The 23897-nt window shown below is 40.5% G+C and overlaps 3 protein-coding genes across 4 annotated transcripts; 2 read left to right on the top strand and 1 right to left on the bottom strand.

The window, feature by feature from the left end:
- Nucleotides 1-975: 975 nt before the first annotated feature.
- Nucleotides 976-8663, top strand: orc3 (origin recognition complex, subunit 3). Of its 2 annotated transcripts, none has more exons than XM_076977672.1 (20): nt 976-1061; nt 1728-1782; nt 1881-1975; nt 2091-2235; nt 2435-2539; nt 2632-2789; nt 2980-3116; nt 3277-3436; nt 3539-3652; nt 3764-3897; nt 4105-4168; nt 4326-4442; nt 4554-4633; nt 6428-6561; nt 6874-6959; nt 7051-7148; nt 7642-7783; nt 7880-7996; nt 8103-8182; nt 8489-8663. In XM_076977672.1, exons 1-20 carry the CDS (start codon nt 1041-1043, stop codon nt 8640-8642), a joined length of 2196 nt encoding a protein of 731 aa, XP_076833787.1. In that variant the 5' UTR covers nt 976-1040; the 3' UTR covers nt 8643-8663. The 2 variants fall into 2 exon arrangements, with proteins under 2 accessions (XP_076833787.1, XP_076833788.1); XM_076977673.1 differs by having other exon boundaries at nt 8472-8652.
- Nucleotides 8664-10641: 1978 nt separating this feature from the next.
- On the top strand, nt 10642-11535 carry LOC143481160 (uncharacterized). Its single transcript, XM_076979095.1, has one exon. It carries the CDS (start codon nt 10642-10644, stop codon nt 11533-11535), a length of 894 nt encoding a protein of 297 aa, XP_076835210.1.
- Nucleotides 11536-19799: 8264 nt separating this feature from the next.
- LOC143480913 (akirin-2-like) lies at nt 19800-22233 on the bottom strand. Its single transcript, XM_076978784.1, has 5 exons — nt 21568-22233; nt 21204-21341; nt 20839-20985; nt 20595-20666; nt 19800-20510 (listed from the first exon to the last, which is right to left on the bottom strand). The coding sequence occupies exons 1-5, from the start codon at nt 21734-21736 to the stop codon at nt 20500-20502; spliced, it is 537 nt and encodes a 178-aa protein (XP_076834899.1). The 5' UTR covers nt 21737-22233; the 3' UTR covers nt 19800-20499.
- Between the last annotated feature and the right edge of the window lie 1664 nt (nt 22234-23897).

Here is a 23897-nt window from a genome sequence, read left to right as displayed (position 1 = left end):
TAATCCAACTCAATGACTCCCGCAAAGATGTAATTAAACTCTGCCCACGAATTTCTCTTGGCGAAAGATGTACACGGTGAGCATACAATAGCTAGCTCTCCATAATTATGAGGATTAAAAGCAATGCCTGATTATATCAAAACAATACTGGTCTTCAAACTTTATTTGGATTATGTCACGGGTTTTGCGTTGGTGCACTTTATTCATTAACTCCTACATTTTCAATGAGACTGTGTGATCGTGTTCTTCTTTTACTTGCGCTACATTACTGGTCACATCTGAGCTTAATTTCGACAATGGTTTTAATATTCAAAGGCTCTACAGCAGGGGTCGGCAACCTATGGCACGCGGGCCACCGTTGGCACGCCGAGGCATAATCAGTGGCACGCGACACGCTGGACCAGCATCAGTTAAAAATTAATAATAAAAAATAGAGCACGATCCTCCAATCGAAATCGCTACTCAACGCTCTGCTCGGCGGAGGCGCTTATACATGGTGATCGATCGCGATATAATACATAATTTGTGTCCATTTACACCTCCCCTCCGCTAACAATTTACACTCGCCACATATATATATATATGTAAATGATACAATACGTGCAATAAAGGAAAAAAAAACATTAAAGTGCCGTTCCAGAAAAATAAGTGAGAAGTATTTTAAACTTTTATTTAAAAATGTCTAAAGTCATGGCTCTTCTAATGTTTTTATTCAGCTACTTTTGTGTAAGAGCGGCATATACTTCTGTTTAAAGAGCTTCTCCGTGCAGTTTACGCCTTCTTTTGGCAGATCTGTTAAGATGATTGGCTGCAGTAAAAAATGATTGACAGCTAACTCTGGCTGATAATTGGCTTAATAAAAATTGATTGACAACAAAAGTCTAGTATCTGATTGGCTGCATTCGAAAATTATTGACACATGATACGCCCTTTACCCACGCCCACCGGGGCTCCGGGCTGCAGCATTACATATATGGTAGAAACGCGGGAAAAACAACAGGAAGTGAGTGTGTTGCGCTTCCCCCGCGAGCGTGGGGAACATGACTACGTCGGTATCAAAGGTAAAAATTAATGTTATGTATCTTTTAATTGGAAAATGTTGGAAACATTTTGCATTCACGTAGTGCGTTGGAGCCTGTCGTATTTCATAGTGCTCTTGTTACTCGGTAGCTGCCAGGTGTTCAAACTGACTGTATTTCATCGAAGTTGGGTAGTTCCTTTAGGTAAACTAGTTGAAAGCTTTTCCAACTGAGTTTTGCTTGGCAGGATTTGGGGTCTATCTGCATAATTGCAAGGGTTTGTACGTATTCAATACGCATGTATAAAATTGACTTTCCGCTCTTTACGCTTATTTAAATGTCGACCCCTTGGCATGTGTATATGTAATAGGAAAATAAATCTCTAGAGGTCATAACTAGCAAACGTTAATGTTGACAGCAGAGAACTATAGGCTACTAAGTTAAGCTGTTTGTGAGGAACGGCTCGGGAAAATAAGATTGTAACTGGAAAATAAATACCCTTGTGTCATTTATCACGTCTGTATATGAATGCAACAGCACGAATCGCTACATTATAATATGGATGCAGGGTATAAAAACGTGTAATAATGACTATACAGGTGGTTTTCTTTGGAATGCCATGATATGATGATTTGAAATTTTTACTTTTTAGGATTACTATGATGCCTGTCACATTTACCTGCTTAATTTACATTTATGTACGCATAGGGCTGTTTTGTCTTCAAGCCAGAGCGTAAGAAAAGAAAGCGAACTGTAGATGTAGGTAAGTAGAGGGGAAACTGCTGCATTCGTTTTAACTATTTGGTGATACTACATCCTCCCCTCCTCCTCCTCATTGTTCTCTGGTTTGTACATTTTTAGAGGACTATTTTGCTGATGGAGATGATTGTTCAAATGGAAGACAACGTTTTAGCATTTGTCAGAGTCTTTGGGAGAAGATTAAGACGGACACAGAGGTACATAGCATTTTTGCGTGTGATTTTGTAATGATGAATTGAATTGTGAATAACATTTAGCTCCCCCTCTCCTCTCTTAATTCGTGTTATGGCGTTTGTGGCATCCCTGACACAGAAATTACAAGATGAGCTCAGTAAGAAGATATTGGATAGCCTTTTAGAATTCATCAAAAAGTCTACCTCAAGCTTCCAGCGTAAAAGTGATGAGTGGGCATGTCTCATGAGGGCCAGTGAGATACCTACAGCTGCTTTAGTCCTGGGTAAGTTTTATTTATTTTTAAGTTTAATTCCAACAAGACTATATGAAAGTGTACAGATGAATGCTTGCATAGTTATATCCTAACACTTCACATTAATAGAGAACATTCTGGCATATGATATTACTCTTTATTTACTTTTATTACCTTCATTACTATTTACTGTTCTTTTACTACTTAAGTATTCTTTTTTTCCTTTCAGGGGTGAATGTGCCAGACCATGACATGACATTTCAGAGCCTCTCTGACCTCTTGCGGGAGTCTGTAACCCCTTTTGCTGTCTCTGTACAAGCTAAAGAGTGTTCAGGTGTGCTTTTTTGTGTTATAAATCTGTCCAGGCTTCCCCCCTCCTTCTCTGTGAGCTTTAATGCAGGTATTGAAATACATGTGTTTACACAGCTCTGAAGAACCTTGTTAAGAAAATCCTTGAAAGACTGATGGGGGTGACGGTCGATGAAGGTGAGGAAGACCTTGCTCTTCAAGGTGGCCCTTTACCACAGAAGAGGGTATCTTGTTCAATCGGTGCACTTTGTCAGTGGTACAAGACAGTCACAAAGGTAAGAAAACACAAAGTTGTCACATTATCATATTGCAATTTTAATGATTTGGTGTCTACCTTTACTCATTGTTGATATTCAAATCATTTTGAAATGTTGTCAACTAAAAATATTTTATACTTAAACGTACAAAGCTAACTGTATTAACTGAACGTACAGAGCTAATTGTATTACCTGTCCCTTCTTGTAGAAACATGCCATGACCTCTCCTGGCAAAAACTGTAGTACAGTGATGGATGTTTTGCAGAATCCACCAATCGTGGTGATCTTCAAAGATTTTGAAGCTTTTAGTCCACATGTTCTACAGGATTTTATACTTATCTGCAGGTAAATGTTCAGTCTGAGTTTAGTATAGGTCTAGTATAAAATGTAGTTTTACCTAACACCAATGGGTATATCCAAGAGCTTTTCCTAATATAGTCTTGTATCTTAATGCATGTTTATCCAATACAATTTCCTTGGTCAAATAACACGTTTTGCCCCACAGTCGATACATCCAGGAGCTTCCTCTGATCTTCGTCTTTGGCATCGCCACGTCCCCCAGCACCATCCAGCACTTGCTTCCCCATTCCGTGTCCTCTCTGCTCTGCATTGAGCTCTTCCAGTCACTGTCTTGCACCCAGCATCTGGCCACTGTTATTGACAAGGTATTCCTTAATGAAAGTCACAAAGTAAAACGCATCTGATCACGTGTGCTCTCACGATTTTTCCATTATTGTTGATGTTGTTATTTTTTGTTGTTTTTGCAGCTGATCCTGACCGCTGAGTTTCCCTTCAAGCTCAGCGGTAAGGTTCTTCAGGTGCTGGTGAACATCTTCCTTTATCACGACTTTTCCGTTCGTAACTTCGTCAAAGGTCTGCAGGTGAGGACTCGCGCGTGCGGCGGCCGACGGTTGCCCCACATACACTTGCCACCACTGCGTTCATGTACGTTGCCCATTTATGGTTGGAGGTACGCGCTTGTTTGTGTGCAGTTAGCCCTGCTGGAGCACTTCCACACTCAGCCTCTCAGTGTGCTCTGCTGTAAGAAGAAGGAGGCCCTGCTCTCTGCACAGGCGTTAAAACACCAGCATGTGGAGATGGTCCGTCAGCTGCCCTCCTTCATGAGGTAGGAAGACGTGTCTTGACATACTGTCAGCAAGAGTCTGTTCAGTTGCGTATAATGAAAAGGGTGAGTGCAGTACTGTATTTAGAGGCCAGGTGAACCAAAGAGCGTCTTCCCTTTAAACCGTGCACTTAATTTTTTACTTGTGCTAGTGAAGGTAAGAGTTATGAGGGTGTGTGTATTCATTAATATTCCTCCCCCCACAACCAGATATGTGGAGACTCAAGAACCACAAGAACAGGTTCAGCTTCTGACCAGCGACAAGCATGTTAAAGTAACTTATTTGCATTTTTCCTCACTTTGTAGTGTTTTCTCTGCTTGCGTTTAATCTATTTGTTATTGTTGATACTTGCTATTTTATTCATTCAGTTTACGTTTTGATAAATACAAGTTTAGTTATTTTACTATGCATACATTAATTCATTTTATAGGAGGTGTGTCAGAAGTTGCTGAAAGATCTTCGGAAATACCATAAAAACTACTATAGCATTCTGCGCTGTTTGCACTCGCTGACATCAGCTCTGCCCAAGTATCCTCTTGGGAAACAAGTAAGATTTTGAGCACTGCTAATGAAGTTGAGAACTGGTACATTTTTTATTTATTTTCCTCTTCAGTGAGAACATTTATGCCATTTTACTATGACCTAATCTTTGTTTTAGATACGTGAGCTGCATATATCCAGCTTGGAGAAGAATGTATGGGAGACAAATGAGTATGAATCTGCCATTCAACTCTTAAGGTATCAGATTTCATGGTGTTGTATGTAATGTGGATTGTCATTATATTTTTATAGAACATTTCTTTGAAAATGCAAAGTCTTTTGAAAGAAAACCACTTAGGAGCAGTTGATGACCCTTTTAATTGTTTAAAATAACTAAATGCACAGTTCACCTTTACTTGCATTTAATCATCATAAACAATTTTCTGTAGCTTCATAAGTGCATTAGAGCCTTGAGGCTGGTGTAAGAAAAGCCTTAAATATTTCACTCTCAATGCACTGCTCAGAAACATTTAAGGGAACATTTGAACTACTTGTCTGATCTCGATGAACGAAAGGTTCAAGTTGCTGAAATAAACTTTGTTGTTGAATTAAATAGGTAAATGGAAACTAATAACTCATTGAGAGCTGGATTCAATCACACTGAAAAAGTAAGAAATGTAATTCATGAGGTGACAGTTTGCATGAACGTTACCATGGCACTACATAATGCGACTCAGCTGTGTGTGGGCATGCTCCTGATGAGACAACAGATGGTGTCCTGGGGGATCTCCTCCCAGACCTGGATCAGGGCATCACTGAGCTCCTGGACAGTCTTGACACTACTTCATAGCACTTCATGCTTCAGATGCACTTATGAGTATATAATGTCCCAGAAGTCATCAGTTGGAGTGAAGTCTGGGGAACATAAGAGCCAGTCAATGGCATTAATACCTTCGTCATCCTGAAACTGAGTACACACTCTAGCCACATGAGGCCAGTCATTGTCTAGAATCAGGAGTAACCCAGATACCACTGCACAAGCATAGGGTCTAATGGTGGCTCGGAGGATTTATCTCACTACCTAACAGTGGTCAGGGTGCCTCTGGCAATCGCATGGTTATGCTTCCTCAGAACATCATTGACCCACCATCAAACTGGTCATGCTGGGTTATGTTGCAGTCCGTATAACGGCACCTTAATGCTCTTTCACATCTGTCGCATACGCTCACTGTCAACCTGCCCTCATGTGAAGAGAACAGGGCACCAATTGTACCAATTCTGGTGTTTTCGGAGTTATGCCAGTCGAGCTCCATGGGCCTGGGCAGTGTGCCCAAGTCTCACTAGAGGACTTTGGTTCCTTGTGCTGCCCTGATGGTTCTCTATCTAACCTTCACACGATCAGCTCAATGGAAGTCATTTTGTAGGGCTCTGCCTTTGCTCCTCCTCTTCTTCCTTACACTAAGGAGCAGATGCTGGTTCTGATGCTGGGTTCATGCCCTTCTATGGCCCCGTCCACCTTCCCATGTGTGATGACATGTCGCGTATATCTCGAGTCTGTGCTGGGAGACAGCAAAATGTCTTGCGATGACACAAAAGGATGTGTCCTCGTGGAGGAACTCAACTGTGAAGCTTGAATGGGCTCCAGGTACCACCTTGTGCTCAGGTACACTTGTGACAGGTACACTAGCAAAATGCAAAACTACAGTACTGTAGAGAAGAATAAGTCAGGTGGATGAGGAGAGTAAATGCCTGTGGCCTCAACCTGCAAAACCATCATTCCCTTTTGGGGGGGGAGTTCTTGCTGTTACCTCTCCAGTGCAGCTGTTATCATTTTTATTTGCATCAATGCAGGACAAATTGACTCTTGTTTGTTTATGCTTCCTATCAGACAGATAGAGGTCTCTGAAGTTTAACATGCTTGGTGTTGTACTGTGATGTTCCCTTAAATTGTTTTGAGCAGTGTACATGTATAGTGCTGCTTTTAATGCATTTTGCACAAATGTTCAGCATGTACAGATCATTGAAGATGCATTCTGAATCACATCACTGTAGGTTGCTTGCAAAAGATGAGCTTGTTGCAACGTTAAGAAAGTGTGCCGACATGCTGAAGCCATGCGAGACCAAGAAGATGAGCAGCGCCTCCCAGCAGCTGGAGGACTACATCGTCAGATTGGAGCAGCTTGACTGTAAAGTTATTGCTTTCTCTTTAAGACTCTTTGCATTGTTGGTTCATTAAAATGCTACATGGTCTGGAGTATCAAGGTAAACTTCTCAAATGTGTAGGAGTTTCAGCGGAACCACTGAAACCTTCTAAATGAACTAATCCAATTTCACCCCTGGCAAAATCATGTGCTTTTTTACTTTGTGAATATGTCCTGTCATCTAACATTTGTAATGTTTTAAACTTGATTCAGCATTTGTTTTGTTTATTTATTTTTGTATATCTTATATTGCCAGGATATGGTTATGGAATAAATACACCATACTCTGTCCGTTAGGTATGCATATGGAGGATCTCTCTAAAGAGGTCATGTCACCAGGAAAAGATCTCCAAAAGAAAACTGATCTCTACCACCTTCAGAAAGTAAATGTTTCTCAGTTTGAAATTCCTGTGAGTTTCAGAAAGCTTTATATAATTAACATGTTTAGTTTATAATGTTTTTTGTTTTTCTTAGACCCTCTTGGAGATGAAGGGGTCTAGAAGAACAAAACAAATGACTCCATTTGAAATGCTGAGAAATGAGGCACTGGATTTTATTGATTGCCTTGTGAGGTTAGTGAAAAATGTCGGGTATTCTAAATCAAATCAAATATATTTGTATAGCGCTTTTCACAACACATGTTGTCACAAAGCGCAAAACGAGTAATATATTTTTATATTATATATTCTAAACGAGTAATATTTTTATTTGTTTAGAACAATGCATTCTATCATTTTTAAAGTGACCACCCGTTTAACCACTTGTTATTGCTCCATTAATGAATGAACATTAAAAAGGGCAGTTTTGTTCAAAAAGCAAAAGGACTTGGTATGTCAGTACAAGAAATGTACTCTGAGGCACAACATTCTTCGGACTAAGGTGTCTACCTGAATTACAAATCTTGTATAACAGTCTGAAAAAACTTGAATACCCAACCTGAATATTTTAATGACCACATTATTCAAACTGCCATCTTAATAACAATGTGACGGTAACATGGTGGCTTCAAAGAGATGGATGTGTGCTTAAAAAAAAAAACTGGGGTGTTTTCCCCTCTTCCTTCAGGAGCCACCTAACTCCACCAGAGTTGCTGCCACTGTATGAGGTGTGTTACTACAGCTCGTCTGGGTTCCTGCGGCGACACCTTAACGCCACTCCCCGCACCTCCATCCAGACAGCACTCCACCAACCCTCCTATTACTTGCAGGTGGCCATCTCGCATCGGTTGAAGTATTGTGAAGAATTGGTACTTGTTGTTACTGAAAACTGAAATGTTTTCCCTGCGCGTTTTCTCATGTGCTAGAACGAACGCCTGAAAACAGATGCTGGCACGGTCTCCAGCTCTGCTCCGGATATCTGCATTGTCTACAAGCTCCATCTGGAGTGTGGGAGGCTCATCAACTTGTATGACTGGCTGGAGGTGTGAACATCTGATAGCAAGAAGCAATAAATGGTGGTTATTATAAACTGCCATTGCACTAGCTGCAACCTGGATTATACTTTTGTGAAATGTCATTGTATTTCAGGCGTATGCTACAGTGGTGTCAGGTGCTGAGGGTAAGGATCCTGACTCTGAAGACTATGGCCAAGTTGATGAACTGAAGCAGTATCCTTTATTTGTACTATTAAAGATCTGTTTGTTACCTGCTAGTGTTTCATAAGGTCCCATAATGTGAACACACTTTTATTTTGCCTCAGTGTAAAGTGACCATGGGTATGATGGGGACTATATAACTGTTATTACTGTTGAATCGTGTTGTGTTTGGGCGCAGATGTAGAGCTCACAGCATCCCGCAGCCAAGCTGATGGAGGCCTGGTGCTTTCCTGTGCACCATGTGATTGGAACTGAATCAAGACATAACGTCCCTTGCTGTATAATGACCTTAACCAAACAGTGCTCGCTTCATTAAAGCAGTGTCCGAGCTGGAGTTCCTGGGGTTTGTGAAATCAACAAAGCAGAAAACCGACCATGTGGCAAGACTGACCTGGGGAGGCTGCTAATTGAGATTTACTGTGATGGTGGTGGTTGGTTTGTTCTTTTTGGACAGGGTGATTGCTTGTTTTGAATGTTATAAATAAAAACATTTGAGATGGTAAATTTGTTCATCAGTTTCTTCATATGCAAAACCAGAATTATTTGAGTATTCCCTCAATACTACACTTCATGAGATTTGTCATCTTGCTAAATTTTTTTAATTGCATTAATCATTGGACAATAACATCGCTGTTTAAAATTTTCAAAATGGTTCACATATTAGTCATGGTGTTAACATTTGTGGTGTCAATATAATGTATCTTGTATTGATCTGGCATCTATTAATCATTTGGTTTCTGGTAATTATCTGGCACCTTGAATGATGTATAGGCTGCTCCTAAATATCCAAGCTCTGATAACTGTGGTGGAATTGATGGCACAGAAGTCGAGGTCTTATATAAGCTGTATTTATTTGATAGCAAGAGAGTTACAAAATATAAAATTATGTGAAGCTTACACTTCATGCAGTAACTCTGAACTGTCTCTCTCAGTCCAGTTTCTTTATAGTCAAAGTGTGTGTGTAGAAAAAAACTAAGGATGCTGCTTCCCAGTAGCAGTTATCAGTTTCCCTGGGATTCAACCTTGGGTACATAGAAACAGATTATTTCAATATTATCTCTAACTCTGCTGCTGCACAGAAAACTTCAGTCCTAGTGAAAAAACATCTTCAATATGGTTACAGTTAATTACTAAGCAGTGCAAGCAGTACTTTTCACACAGACTGTGCTATAGTGTCTGCATGGACATGATTAACATGAATCACACATGAATATAATCAATATTTCCTTCACAACTGGAATGAAGAAACTTCAGTAGTATGAGTTTATGACTTGTAGGCGACTGAGGATAATTTGATGTTTTATCAAATTGAAATTTTATGATTAGTTGATAATTGTATGATTTTGGACTAAAGGTAATTGATTTTTTGTTGCTTATTAAAAACCCATAAATAAAACACTTTAACAGAAGGCTGTCCAGCTTCAAAATATTGCTGATGTACTGCATACTGCTGGAAACTATTGATGTGTTGCATGTTGCTTCTCTTTGGGCTTGTTAGTAGCAGGTCACATAAGTTGAACACTCATAAACAAAAGTTTCTTTTTCATTTGAGATCTTTGAGAACTGCAGGCAGCCGACAAGAGGCTCTGGGATGAGGTTTGATGTGATAAGGAGAATTCAGATGATAACTGAATGCTGTCATACAATGGTGACAGCAGGGTTGCCAACTCTCACGCATTGAGCGTGAGACACACGCATTTGACTGTCTTCACACGCTCTCACGCCACACTTCCGATTTCTCACGCCGAAAAAAAATCTAGTTTATTAACCTCTGATCCATATCTATGATTCAATGAGTTACTAGTTCGCTCTGGCGCCAACCACTGGCGATCGATCGATCGCGATATAATACTTAATTTGTGTCCCATTTTACCATTTTACATTCGCCACACCCCCCTTATCTCAATATGGACTTAACCTTAAATTCTATAGTAATCTGAACACCAGAACACTTCTTTAAAAGGCTTTAGGATTCTATGCTCAAGTTCTGTTCTGAGTGTCTCTAGAGGTCCGTATCTCCTGCCTCACTCACTCTGCTTTCTCTCATCTCAACAATATTACCCATCTTCACCCTTCTTTTAGTGTTAATGATGCTAACCCTCTTGTTCATGCCATCATCTGTTATTTGTAGGTCTTCATCTGCGTCTTTGTAGGTCTTCCTCCTAACAATCTGAACAGATTTCAGTACATTAAAAACTTCGCCGATAGAGTACTGACACAGACAGGGAGTTCTGCTCATATTCCTCCTGCTGCCTCCTGAATCAGTTACGCTGGTTAACCATCTCACAATTTATTAAAAATCAAATCCTCTTTCTTACATTCAATGGTCCGTATGCATTGCGCTCTGTGTGAGTGGAGGATTCCATTTGGTTAAATGGTTTAGCAACAGCCGTGAAGTATTGGCATCACTTCCAGAACATGAGCGTGCAAAGGAGATCAAGAATTTAGATCTGGACAAGGATGAGTTACCCATGGAGAGGGCACTCGGAGTGGACTGGTGCATAGAATCAGATTCCTTCAGGTTCCGCATCCTCGTGAAGAACATGCCTGTCACCAGAAGGGGTATCCTATCAGTCGTAAACTCTATTTATGACCCCCTTGGATTCCTGTCGCCATTCATTCTTCTCGCTAAGACCATCGTGCAGGATCTGTGTCGAATGAAACTTTCCTGGGATGATGAGATTCCTGAAGACATAGCAAACAGATGGTTTGCCTGGCTGTCCGACTTGAGCCGGTTCGCCAGCTTCTCTGTGAAGAGGTGCATCAAACCTAAGGGATTTGGTCCAGTAGCATCAGCACAGCTGCACCATTTCTCTGACGCTAGCGAGAAGGGCTACGGAGTTGTCAGCTACATTCGCATCAAGAACAGCCACAGTCAAGTCTGTTGCTCCTTTCTTCTTGTAAAATCCAGAGTGACACCGCTTAAGCCAGTCACTGTGCCACGTCTAGAGCTGACAGCCGCTACTATCGCGGTGAAAATGGACAAGCTCATGAAGCGAGAACTTCGGATGGACCTCAAAGAGTCTGTGCTATGGACAGATAGCACCACTGTCCTCCGATACATACACAATGATGGCACTCGCTTTAAAACCTTTGTGGCTAATAGAGTGTCAGTAATCAGAGAGAACACAAGGCCAGCACAGTGGAGATATGTCAAGACTTCTTCTAATCCAGCTGACCACGCATCACGAGGAATGAGGGCAGAGCACTTCATGAAGTGTCAGAGTTGGATGGAAGGACCTGACTTCCTTGCCAAGGATGAGTCTCACTGGCCAGTTCTTTCAGAGTTCTCAAGAAATATAAGTGATGATGATGTTGAGGTGAAGCGCAAGGTCACCGTGAACATCGTCAAAGCCATCAACTAAAGCACAGATCCTCTCTTCAAGCTGATTCATCATTACTCCAGCTGGCACAGTCTGAGGAAGGCTGTTGCTTGGATGTTGAGGCTTAAGGAGTTGCTTAAAAATCTGTGTGAACAAAAGAAGATCTTTGAGTCTCAAACCCAATCTCTAGACAGTCAAAATGTGAAATCCAAGATTGTTGAAGACCACATGCAGAAGTGGAAATCTGGCCTGAAAGGAGCTCGTCTGACTGTCCAGGACATCAGGAGAGCAGAGACTGCCATCATTCAGTTCAGCCAAAGGCAAACCTTTCATGAGGAGCTTTGTGCACTGCAGAAGGGTAATAAGATCAGGAGAAGCAGCTTTATCGTGAGATTGGATCCTTTCCTCCAAGAGGGTGTCCTCCGGGTTGGTGGAAGTCTGCACCAGGCAGCCTTACCGGAACACACAAGGCATCCGGCTAGTCATAAGGAACGCACATGAGGAGACAGGACATGGAGGGAGGAACCACACCCTCGCTCGGCTGAGACATAGTCTGGATATGCAAAGGGAATGCAGCGGTGAGAAGTGTGCTTTCAAAGTGTGTGAAATGCCGAAGGAGTCAAGCTGCTGTTGGTGAACAGAAGATGGCGAATCTACCACCAGATCGTCTTCAGCCAGATCACCCACCGTTCACTAACGTCGGCGTAGACTATTTTGGTCCCCTTGAAGTCAAGCGTGGACGAGCGCAAGTCAAGCGCTATGGAGTGTTGTTTACTTGCCTTACAATCAGAGCAGTCCACATTGAAATCGCACACTCACTGGACACAGGCTCTTGTATAAACGCAGTGAGACGTTTCATTGCGAGACGAGGACAAGTACATGAGTGACGTCGTACTCATTGTAGATGAAAGAGCTCCAAGAGGGTCCTGGTTGATGGGAAAAGTGGAGAAGACCATTCCCGATGCCCAAGGGTTTGTTCGTCGGGTCCTTGTGAAAACGAAGACCAACACCCTTGATAGGCCCATCGACAAGTTGTGTCTCTTGCTGGAGATGGAAGAATCTCATGGACAATGAAAGACATTTTCATTCACCTAATTATTTGCTGAATAGTGTGATTTAAGTTAGTTCATGTTTAGACCTTAATACAAGTATGTAATGGGGATTAGAGTATAGAAAATGACTCTTCAGTTTGTATAAGTTTGTTTAGTGTAATTGTCATCCCCATGATGAGCAATTAGGGGCCCGGAAATATTGGTGCCATTTTCTATTTAATAATTTATGCTCATATTTAGGTATTCCTTGGATGTATTTAGTATTTGTATAGTTTAGAATATTTATGATTGCAGTATAATTATATTAGTGTTTATCATTTATATTTAGTTCAATCTGCACTTAGTTTAATGTGTAGAATTTTCTAGAATGGATAGCCAATAGGAACTGATGCTGAGCAATGACATTTCTGGAGCTCGTGCATCTATCGAATGTAACGGTTGTTTGTTTTTGTTATGTTTTGATCTTCAGTAAAGACGGGGCGAGCACACTGTTTTCTATCATCGTTCAAACTTTTAACATGCGTAGACTCGTTCATTCCGTCTGACTGAGTGGTTATTTGTATGAATGAAAAGAAAGAAATTGTCAACAATTTAAGAACAAACATTTAGCCACTACAGTTCTCATCACAAACCACCTTGCAGGACAAGATGTTGCCAAAAGCAGACAAGGTGTCATAAAGGGCCATGTTGTCAATTGACTTGTCCAGGTTCTTGATGAAGATGTTTCCCACCCCACTCTTCCTCAGCGACGGGTCGCGCTGAGACCACATGATGCGCACAGGTCTCCCCTTGCGCACTTCGTGGGCTGCAGCCCCTGAATTGAGATACACCTATTGGTTGTTTCTCAATTCAGGGGCTGCAGCCCACGAAGTGCGCATTTGTAGGCCGGTTACGTCACTGCGCCGCGACGAGGCTGTCCCAATTCGTGGACTCTTTCTTATGCGGCCGACGAATGTAGCCTTCAAAACCCCGAAAACGAAGGATGCATCTGAGTATCCTTCGCGTCCCACCATATCCCAGGATTCATTGCTCTATGAACAATAAACAGGCGGAGTCTAGTGTTCGGGAGGAGGAATTCGTTTTTAAATGGCGGTATTTTTAAAATATGGACATTTATACTGCAATGAGATGCTAAATAACATGCCAGTTATTAATGATATTGCAGGTAAATATGTGCTTTGAGTATTTACTAAAGAGTAACGTTTATAAAAATACATTGAATTTTGTTAAGAAGTTATACTTCCCGCCAAACATGTGAATACATGTTCAACGCATTTTCTTTTAGGCATTTGTGGGTTATGTGATATTTGTCGGACAGCGCGCTAACACGTATGTAACGTATGAAACGGGCAGAGTGTGGTCACGCAAACATACGTCTTGCGAAGACTAGACTGTCTCATTTAACAGCCGTGAGATGCAGCCTACCCGGCCTTCGAAGTGTGTGGCCACCGTGGGCTGCGGTCTACGCGGTCTACGTAGGCTGCAGCCCCTGAATTGAGATGCAGCCATAGTAGGTCATGAAGGTCCCCGACGTACAACGAGGCCATCGCATATCTAGGGGCGCTGGGGTTCATCATGGTAAATCTAGTTGTTTATCGAAACAAGTTCTCAGGAATTTACGAGGGTCGACGCTCGTAGACCACCTAGACTACTTCACAGCCAATTCAAACGGCTACAATTCTAAAAAGTGACTTAACATTTTTCAAATCCTTGCGTCGTTTAAAATGTTTTTAAAAGAAAGCGCCACTACATAATAATGGGTAACATAACAACCAAGACCTTGACACTCAGCCGGGCCTCTAGTTGGGCCTGTTGTTAACGCATCTAGCGCCACAGCAACGCGTCGTTAGCTGCTGTGCTGGGTCTCCGTCATAAACCCAGTTCAGTTGGCGTCGTTCAGAACAGCCGGGGTTTTGGCCAACATAAATATTCTTTTGACAGTATGTGAGTGCTTTTTTATATATATAACATTTATAGGGTTGCCAACTCTCACGCATTGAGCGTGAAACACACGCAATTGACTGTCTTCACACGCTCACACGCCACACTTCAGATTTCTCACGATGAAAAAAAAAATCTATGGTCCAGTTTTTTTTTATCTCTGATCCATATGATTCAATGAGTTACTAGTTCGCTCTGGTGCCAACCACTGGCGATCGATCAATCGATCGCGATAATATAATACTTCATTTGTGTCCATTTTACACCCCCCCCGGTCAACAATTTACACTCACCACCCCCCCAGGTTCAAATCTCACTCCAAGTGATCTTGAAAAGTTGGCAACCCTGGGTGACACAAGTTTGCTGTAGTCACGAGAGTGCCGTTTAACCCAACTTTGCTTCTAAGCTCTTTCAAACGTTTCTTTTGAGTTTCATGCAATCACTGTATCCTATCCCACAAAATTTCACATTGTTGTAATATATTGCCCTCCAGGTTCCCTTGAGAACTTCATTGATGAGCTTGACCCCCTCTTCATTCAATTCACCATTGAGGCAAACCCACTTGGTCTCTGTAACTTCCTTCCATCCGACAAACTACCCGGGGACCAATTGGGGTTGAGTGCCTTGCTCAAGGGCACCTCAGTCATGGCCTCAGGTCTGGGAATCGAACCCACGACCCTCCGGTCACAAGACCAGCTCCCTACCACCAGGCCATGACTGCCCCCAAAAAATGTTGTGCTTGAGCAAGTCTCGGATATTAAGGTATTGCTACTCATAAACTCTTCAGAGCGGTGCATGTTTTCTTGTCATTGACCTGCTGTTTAGTGCAACACAGCCAGACTCAAGCCGCTGCTGTAGTGGGAACTTGCACTAAAGGTCTGAGGTTCCCTCGTTGTACCACTTGGTGGTTCACACATCACTCCACTCCTGTGTTCTCTTCACTGGCTTCCAGTAGCTGCACGTATCTGATAAAAATAAATAAATGATGCTCGCCTACAAAGTCAAAAATGGACTAGCCCCTCTCTACATGATGACCATGGTCAGAGTCTGATCCGTATCATGACCACTCCGAACCTCAAGGATGGCTCGCCTTCAAGCTTGGTGTTTTAAGTCTCATGGAAGATGATTCATGGATCATGACTATTCTCTGTCTTCGCTCCAAGATGGTGGAATGATCTTCCACTAGCTGTTCAGACTGCAGTCTCTTGCAGTCTTCAAACGTAGACTGAACACTCACTTGACTACTTAAATGCAGTGATGTCAGTAACGCGTTACTTAGTAACGCGTTACTCTAATCTTACCACTTTTTTCGGTAACGAGTAATATAACGCGCTACTATTTCCAGTCCAGTAATCAGATTAAAGTTACTTATTCAAATAACTGCGTTACTATTTATATTTTCCCTAGTAAAATATATATTTTTGCTTTCTTCTTGGCTCAGTTCTACTTTTGCGTCTGACCGTAGCGCTCGACTCCGCACGCTGCGCGCGACCCTGTGAGAGCGCGAGCACGTTTTACAAGTCATTCTGTGCAGTGTCCTCCCGTAACGATATGTGGTAGTGTAAAGAAACACCCCTCAAAAACAGGGGAAGGAACATTTACCTGACCAATTTTAATGTTGCTTTGTGTTCCACGTTTGAAAAGTGCTGGAATTTTGACCAACGTAGCCTACTTTAAATTGCTTGAAATTGTAATGGTATTTCGTTTCACAAGCTGTCTGACTGAACTGGGGTGGGTTTCCCGAAACGTTCGTAGCGCTAAGTACTTCTTAAGCCTGGTTTTAACCTCGTACGTTTCATAAGAGGTTACGAAGTACTTGGCGCTACGAACGTTTCGGGAAACCCACCCCAGTTCGCTTGTATTACGTTTACAAATAAATTTACAAATAATACCGCGCAGCTACACAAACGTAATGTCAGGAGATACTGTAGCTATGGCAGGCCGTTTTATCATAAAATGGGCTTCACCCCACTTACATTCCAGATATCTGTAACTACATTACAGATATCTGTATATTTAATTTAAGATATCTCTAATTATATTTTAACTAGGCAAAATGTCAATTTGAGATATCTCCAATTACATTCTGACTAGTATAAATTACGTCATATTCACCATTGATTTGTATGGAGGCTCAAGTTCAAGATATCTGCAATTAATTACTGACTATCTGAAATGTACATTTAAGATATCTACAATTAAATTATGACTAGTCAAAAAGTCAATTACAGATATCTCGTTTTTTTGTTCTGACTAGTCATTATTCTAATTAAAGATATTTTAAACATACTCATTATTTAAGATATCTTAAAAATATTTTTAGATATCTGAAACTAAGATTTGACTAGTGCAAATTAAATATCAGATATCTTGAAAGTAAGTAATGACTAGGCAAAACAAAGTTAGGGATATCCAGAACTGTATTTTTGACTAGTCAAACGTCATTTAAAGATATCTACAAATAAATTGCAGATATCCTGAACATTTTTTATCTAGACGTTTTTTTTTTATTTCTGTTATCTTGAATAATTATTCTGACTAGTCGGAATGTGTTTGTAGATATCTTCAATAATCATTTTGTCTAGTCAATACGTCCCAGATTTACGTAGCATTTTGGCGCCAAGCTTGGCACTCTTTGTATTTGCTAATCTAGGGTGACCAGATTTGGGTTTCTGAAAAGGAGGACACATTTTTTGCTGGGGTCATCGGTGTATCGGTGTTTGATATGACACAAATGACATGGTGTCTGTGTAAAAATTGCATTTATTGAACAGCACAAAACAACATAGTACGTGCCGTACACATCAAGCACTCTGCCTCATACGGATCACGACCCTGGCGAAAGCACAGGAATTTTTTCTTTAACTCCTCCGTAAACGTTCACTTTCGTTTCGGCTTTGCCGCAGAACTGGCGGACACACGTGCTTTCGCTTGTAAACACTCGGTGGTAGACTGGCAGGCCCACGCTTTCTTCTTCACACACACACACACACACACACACACACACACAATATAAAGTAGATAGATTTGAGGAGAAGTACGTGACTAATTTGCGCTACAGAGAAACCTGGAATGAAGTGTAATGGAACGGAGTGGCAATTCTAATCAAAATGCACTGTACATGTATTATGTTTGAGGAAGTCGAACAAAATCCCGGACGATTTTGAAATTCCCCCCGGACATTTTTTAGGTCTCAAAAGTAGGACATGTCCGGGAAAAAGAGGACATCTGGTCACCCTAGCTAATCAGTGGTCTGTACGCGATGTCAGGACAGTCGAACTCGCATTCTCATGTTTTTAATACGATTTTTTAGTGCCGCATAATCCATACTGTTGAGATCTTTCAAGATTGTGCCATTTTTCACGACGCTGAAGTTGGTTACTTATTCGCAGTTTGAGATTCGTTTGGTTACTTATTCGGCGGCTGAAGTGGTTCCTTATTCAAAAAGGGTGTGTTCACGATGCGTGTTTGCAGCCCACTTTGTTTAAAAGCGATAGATTAAACAAACGAGCGTAGAAGCAAACATTTAAGAGGTTATTGTTTCCCATACTGATTTTGTGAATGTAGAAAAAAAAAATTTAATGAAAGCATTCCTTTTGTAAATGGTTTCTATTTCAAGTTGTTCCAATTGTACCCGATTTGTACATGATGATTGAATTCGCCAGCATTTCTAACGTAAGGAAACATATTCTTAGATTTGAAAACTAAAAACACAGAAATGCTGTTCTAGAACACAAATTAATCGGAAGAAGAAATACCAGCACACAACATGGCATATTGAGCAGTGGGCATAGGTTAACGGATTTAAAGGGCCGTTTCAGAGGCTTATTGAAGCCCTTATTGATGGTGGGCCAGAGAAATAACAAATGCATCATGAAGAACAGGTCACTCTAAGAGGAACCTGATTTTAGCCTGATCCAACATCATTTAACACCTCAAATCTATCTGGAAACACGGCATATTGAGTAGTTAAGCACACAGAAAGCGCACTGAAATGATTCTTTTCAAGAACAGCTAACGCCATTTTAGCCACCCAAAATTCCGCAGGCAGCAGTTTCGACGACTCAGCGACATTGCAAAAGGGGCGTAATGCACGCACTTCTTTAATTCAGATATCTAAAAATGTCATTTTGACTAGTCATAATTACGTTAGAGATATCCTGAATAAGAATTACGGATGTGTGACTCATAAAATGACGAATCCAGTGACGTCATTTTAGATATCTTAAAAGCAGTTTTGATCCGTCAAATTGAAATTGCAGATATCTTGAATTGTTCTTCTTACTAGGTAGAATGCAAATGTAGATATCTTGAATTGTTATTCCGGATAGTCAAATTGTAATTGTTACCAGTCAAAACTAATATTTAGATATTCAGAATGTAATTACAGATAATAAGACGAAGCCCATTATATGTTAAAACGGCCTGCCATACTGTAGCGACTCCTACTCCTCACGGCGAGTCTTGCCCTTTATGTGACACTGGGGGGGCGGAGCCTGCGCGAGCCAGGGTTGCGTTATCAATAAAGTTTCCCTCCTCGGGATTTTTGGATTAAGCAGTTTCTGCCTCGGTTACCGAACCTGCTTTAATACATTGTTACTGTTAAAAATGCACTTCCAATAAAGTGAGTATTGGAAATTTTTATTTTGCTGCTGAATGTAACTATTAAAGTAACTTGTAATCTAACGTAGTTACTTTTAAAATCAAGTAATATGTAACGTAACTAAGTTACTTTTAAAAGGAGTAATCAGTAATCGGATTACTTTCTCAAGGTAACTTAGCCATCACTGCTTAAATGACCACCACCACAGATAGCATTTGTTGTCCTTGCACTTTACACTGTTAGCTCATTTATGTCCATGTATATTTGCACTTATAGGTATCTGTTTTAACTTCCTGTATGTTTGATTCTATGTATATTTACAGCACTAGGTAATGGCATTGATTTCTGTAGGTAGTCTGGCTCAAGAGTATCTTGAACTCTGACCCATCAACGGTACTATCTAGGATGCATTCTGTGAACAGATGGCAAAGGGCTTTGTTAATCACACTGGATAAGAACGTCGGCTAAATGCCCAAAATGTGAATGAATGAATAAAATTCCAGAGCAATTCCAGCTTCAAACATTTGACCCAAACTGGAATTTATAAATATTTCAGTGTCAGAATACGCTGCATTCCCCATTTTCCCTAGAATTCAGTTCGGTGTTACTGTCATAACAGTTTCCACATGGTACCATGTTCCAAATTCAAAAAGACTTAGTGGGCAGGACATGAAAAAATTCACATTAAAAAGCGACTGAAAAAATACTGTGTACCCATGTTTATTAATAAAATGCTTTTAATGTTTGGATCGGTCTATATCAATACATAGTAAAGCAAAAACAAAAAGATATGAAGAACTAGGGTAACACTTCGTTAGCTCATTATACAGCACAGGGCAACATTTCCCAATCCATTCCTGGAGTACCTCGGCACCAAGACGCCCCCCCCCCCCCCCCATTTAAAACAAATCTGATTGGGCTCATGAAAGTGTAATACATCAGTTGTGTTAAGCAAAGAGAAACACTGAACCATGCAGTAAACAGTTTCCAAACAGACTGAAATACTGCCAAAGAACAACTGAATGCTGTGGATTTCTTGTCCTTAGTAATCTCTACCCAGATGTGAAATGGCTGTTCAGAAAATAAAACAAGGACATGGTACTCTGTACCTGTTGTGAACTAGAAGAAAAAAACTATCCAGGAATGTGAGAAATATTTGTGAGAAGGCTTATGGTACAGATTATAAGTAGGCCACTGGTAGAATTACAGACATTAAAGGTCCGTATACATTTACAAGAGGAAGCACCCAGGTTCACAAGGAACAATAATATTTACTGACAAATTCTAAAGGCAGCTTATGTCAGCATGAGTGTCACTATAGCCGTTTTATTTTAGACTAGGTGTTATCAGTGGACATTTAACTGCAGCAACTGAAGTCCAGTAGCATCTTGGCATGGAGTTGGATTATTCTCAAGATACATCTTTAAAAGAACAAAGAAAAACCACATCAACCAGGCAGTATTATGGCAGGACTATATACAAATGTGAAAGGACAAAATACTTACAACTTGCAGGCTGCTCCTCAAATCGTTGCATTAACTGATCATGTGTAAATTTCACAAAGGTGTCATATTGTTCTGTAATAGAGAATTAAATCCAATATAAAAATTGGATGAGATCTAATGACCATAAACTACACCCAACTGTTGCTACATAGCATTTTGTCTTTTACTAGATTTTAGTTTTACATGGGTCTTTCCACCACGTTTGGTTTTAAGGTTCTTTTTGTTAATGGGATTTAATACAAACCTGCCAACTTTGAAGTCAGGTTCTCCTCATATTCCTCCCTGACTTTATCTTCACGTTCTTTCAAAAGACGCTCGCATATCATTCCGACCTGTCTTAAAGTAAACAGTGGCTGTTCTCTGCGTGCAGGTGAGACAGCTCTAGTGGTCTCTGTAAAATAAGTTTACAGTCGTGCTGAGCATAAACAATTACATGATCATTGTATTACACAGAGCTCCACGAGTGTTGACAACCATCTGTAAATAAACACATTACGAACACTACCAACTGTCTTCAGCCTGCACCAAGCTCACACTTGGCAAAGCTTGAATAAGTAAGGACGAGAATAAAAACAAAAAAGACATAATGGCATATCAGACAAAGCTCACCTGGAAAGCTAGATCCACTCAAAACAGATGCCTGAGACACAAGGGAACAGGAAGCCTCTGTTTGTTGAAAACATCCGTCCAAATGCTTGCGCTTCTGCATGCGTTTATACTCTTGTTTTATGTTGTGTAGGATTTGCTCTGTTCAGGGGGGAATACTCAGTTAGTATCGTGTATAGTAAGTTATAGTAATTGCTTTTAGATATACACTTAGCAATTATTTTTTTCTGAAATCATGCTGGGCACAATATAAGGGTACATTGATGTTCTCTAAGAGAGAAAAATATACCCCCCTCCCCCAATTCACGTTTTACTTCGAAAACGTAAATGATATGACAAGAAAACTCAACACTATCTAGACGCAAACCTGCGGTGAGTCTGGCCGAGACCTCCCCGAAAGGCGAGGGTTCATTCCGCAGGTATTTTCTAGGGGATGAAGAGGGCGACACCGGAGCACATCTCCTCCTTTTCGACGACGTGGGACTCATCAAAGGATCGAAATCCATTGTTCTTTTCAAAGTGGCTCCGCACGCCATTTTATCAACACCAGAAACGGTCAAAGATCCTAAACAAACAACCTCCGAATGAGATAAAAGACCGAATAAAATGTTCTTTTGAGTTGGACAGCCCTGAAAAGCAACTCACAACCCACTGCGTAGCGAAGCTACTTAGCCAGCCAGCTGGGTGGATCTCTAACGTACCGCTAGCTGGGCTAGCCGGCCAAAAAGGCCCTTTGGTCGCTTTAAATGTAGCTAGCTCAGCTAGCGTAGCCGTCGTTATTCATTTTACGTTTAACGAAAACAAAGCGGTTTCTGTTCGCTTTCGAGAAAACTGTGCTTTTCTTCTCGTTTCGGTCTCTGCTGAGGTGATTCACTTCTGTAAACAAGGAAGTGACTTGTTTTCATCACAGTAACGACGACTTCAAATAAATAAAAACGAGCAAATTCACTAGCTGGTTGTTTATCTTTTAAGACACCATTTTCCCCCACAGTTATCGTTGGTGATAGGTCGCCTGTCTTGTTCTTTGCTCTGTTGATAGTATGAAAGCTAAGCGGTTTACTGCCACCTTTTGGAACATTTAAATAGATCTACACAAAAAAAAGAAAAAGAAAAGAAAAGGGCCGGTGAAAGGTTTAAGAAATTGAGTAGATTGAGTAGATAGAATATAATTGAGTAGATAGAATAATTTAACTTTTCCTTTAGGAAAAAGATAGTATGCCCTTCTCTTTTGGTCATTTATGGTCAAGTGGTGGAGAGGGTTCACTCCTATAAATTCCTTGGGACAACCATCAACAAGACATTCGAGCAGGAGGACAGCATTGCTGTCTTGCTGGGCAAAGCTCATTAAAGGCTTTTCTTTATGAAACAACTGAGGGAATTTAATGTGCCAGTAGACTACATTACCTTTTCACAAAGCTGTTGAGGAAGTGTGTTGACCTTTTCAATATGTGTTTGGAATGGCAATATGATGTATATATGAGAGAGAACAGCTAGAGAAAGTGGTGCATGTTGCTTCTAAAAGCATCTGTTGCTACTATATATATCAATATATACTTTAATAGTGTGTCTTGGGTATTCATCATCTCATTGATCTTGGAGACAATCAGGACCAGGTTGTGGACATCACACCATGACAATGGTAGTTTCACCTCTTTCAAGTTAGCTATCTCATAAATATTTGAGGGCTACTTCCACTACTTCACAAGTCACATGTGAATTTTAGAATGGTGTTAGAGCCATGCGAGGCTCTGCAGTGATTTAAAGAGTATATTAAGATGCTGCCTTGGGGGCACCAGTGTTAAGGGGCTGAATCTGACATTTGGTGACCAGTCTGGTGGGAGCAATAGCGTTGAATGCCAAACTGTAGTCAATGAAAAGCATGCATACATAATTCCCCTTTACAATGTCCAGGTGGGAAAGAATGGTATGGAGGACATGTGAAATGCTCCTATTACTGTGATAAGTTGATCTGAAGAGGGTCTAATAAGCAGATGTTGTTTTGGATTAGCTTCTCAAAGCACATCTCCACTGAGGTCAGCAATATAGGATGGTAATCATTAAAATTACTTAAATTCACAAAGAATGAGTTTGTAAATTATATGGGTGAGAAGCAGGTTTTTACCCTGAGTGGACTCTAAGTGGGTTTTATTCAAATGAGAATCCGGCAAGGAAAAATACCTGCAAAGTGTTCAATATCAAATCTTTGCCAGTTATATTGTGGATTTTACACAAAAGAGCAACCAGGACAGAAAATTAGTTGAACACATGAGGAAAAAATGAAGAGCTAAACACAATGAAATAGCATGTAAAATAATACACAACACAGAGTATATTTTAAATGATGTATTTACTGAAACTAAATGATTCCTACATTGGAAAGTATTTTATACTGGAATATTAATTCCAATAGTTTGTTGGCTACATAAATACATTCTGAATTAGAAAAATATGGTTTATCAGGGCAATACTTTTTCTACTTCAAAAATGCAATATTATTATTTAAGACTATAACAACATAAACCATATATGATATCAATATATACTAAAATATAAAACAGCCCAGGCAAGCATCATAATCCAGTTTTCTGTTCATAACATTTCTTTAATCTTCATATTTTCCAGTATTAATGTATTAAAATACAAGTTGGTGAACAATGTAAATTCAAGTTCAAAGTCACTCATCTGGTTCAAATGAAA

This window comes from Brachyhypopomus gauderio, chromosome 17 (assembly GCF_052324685.1).
Source record: "Brachyhypopomus gauderio isolate BG-103 chromosome 17, BGAUD_0.2, whole genome shotgun sequence".
NCBI lineage: Eukaryota > Metazoa > Chordata > Actinopteri > Gymnotiformes > Hypopomidae > Brachyhypopomus > Brachyhypopomus gauderio.
The sequence above is the reverse complement of the archived record's forward strand: the minus strand, read 5'-3'. Positions and strand labels throughout refer to the sequence as shown.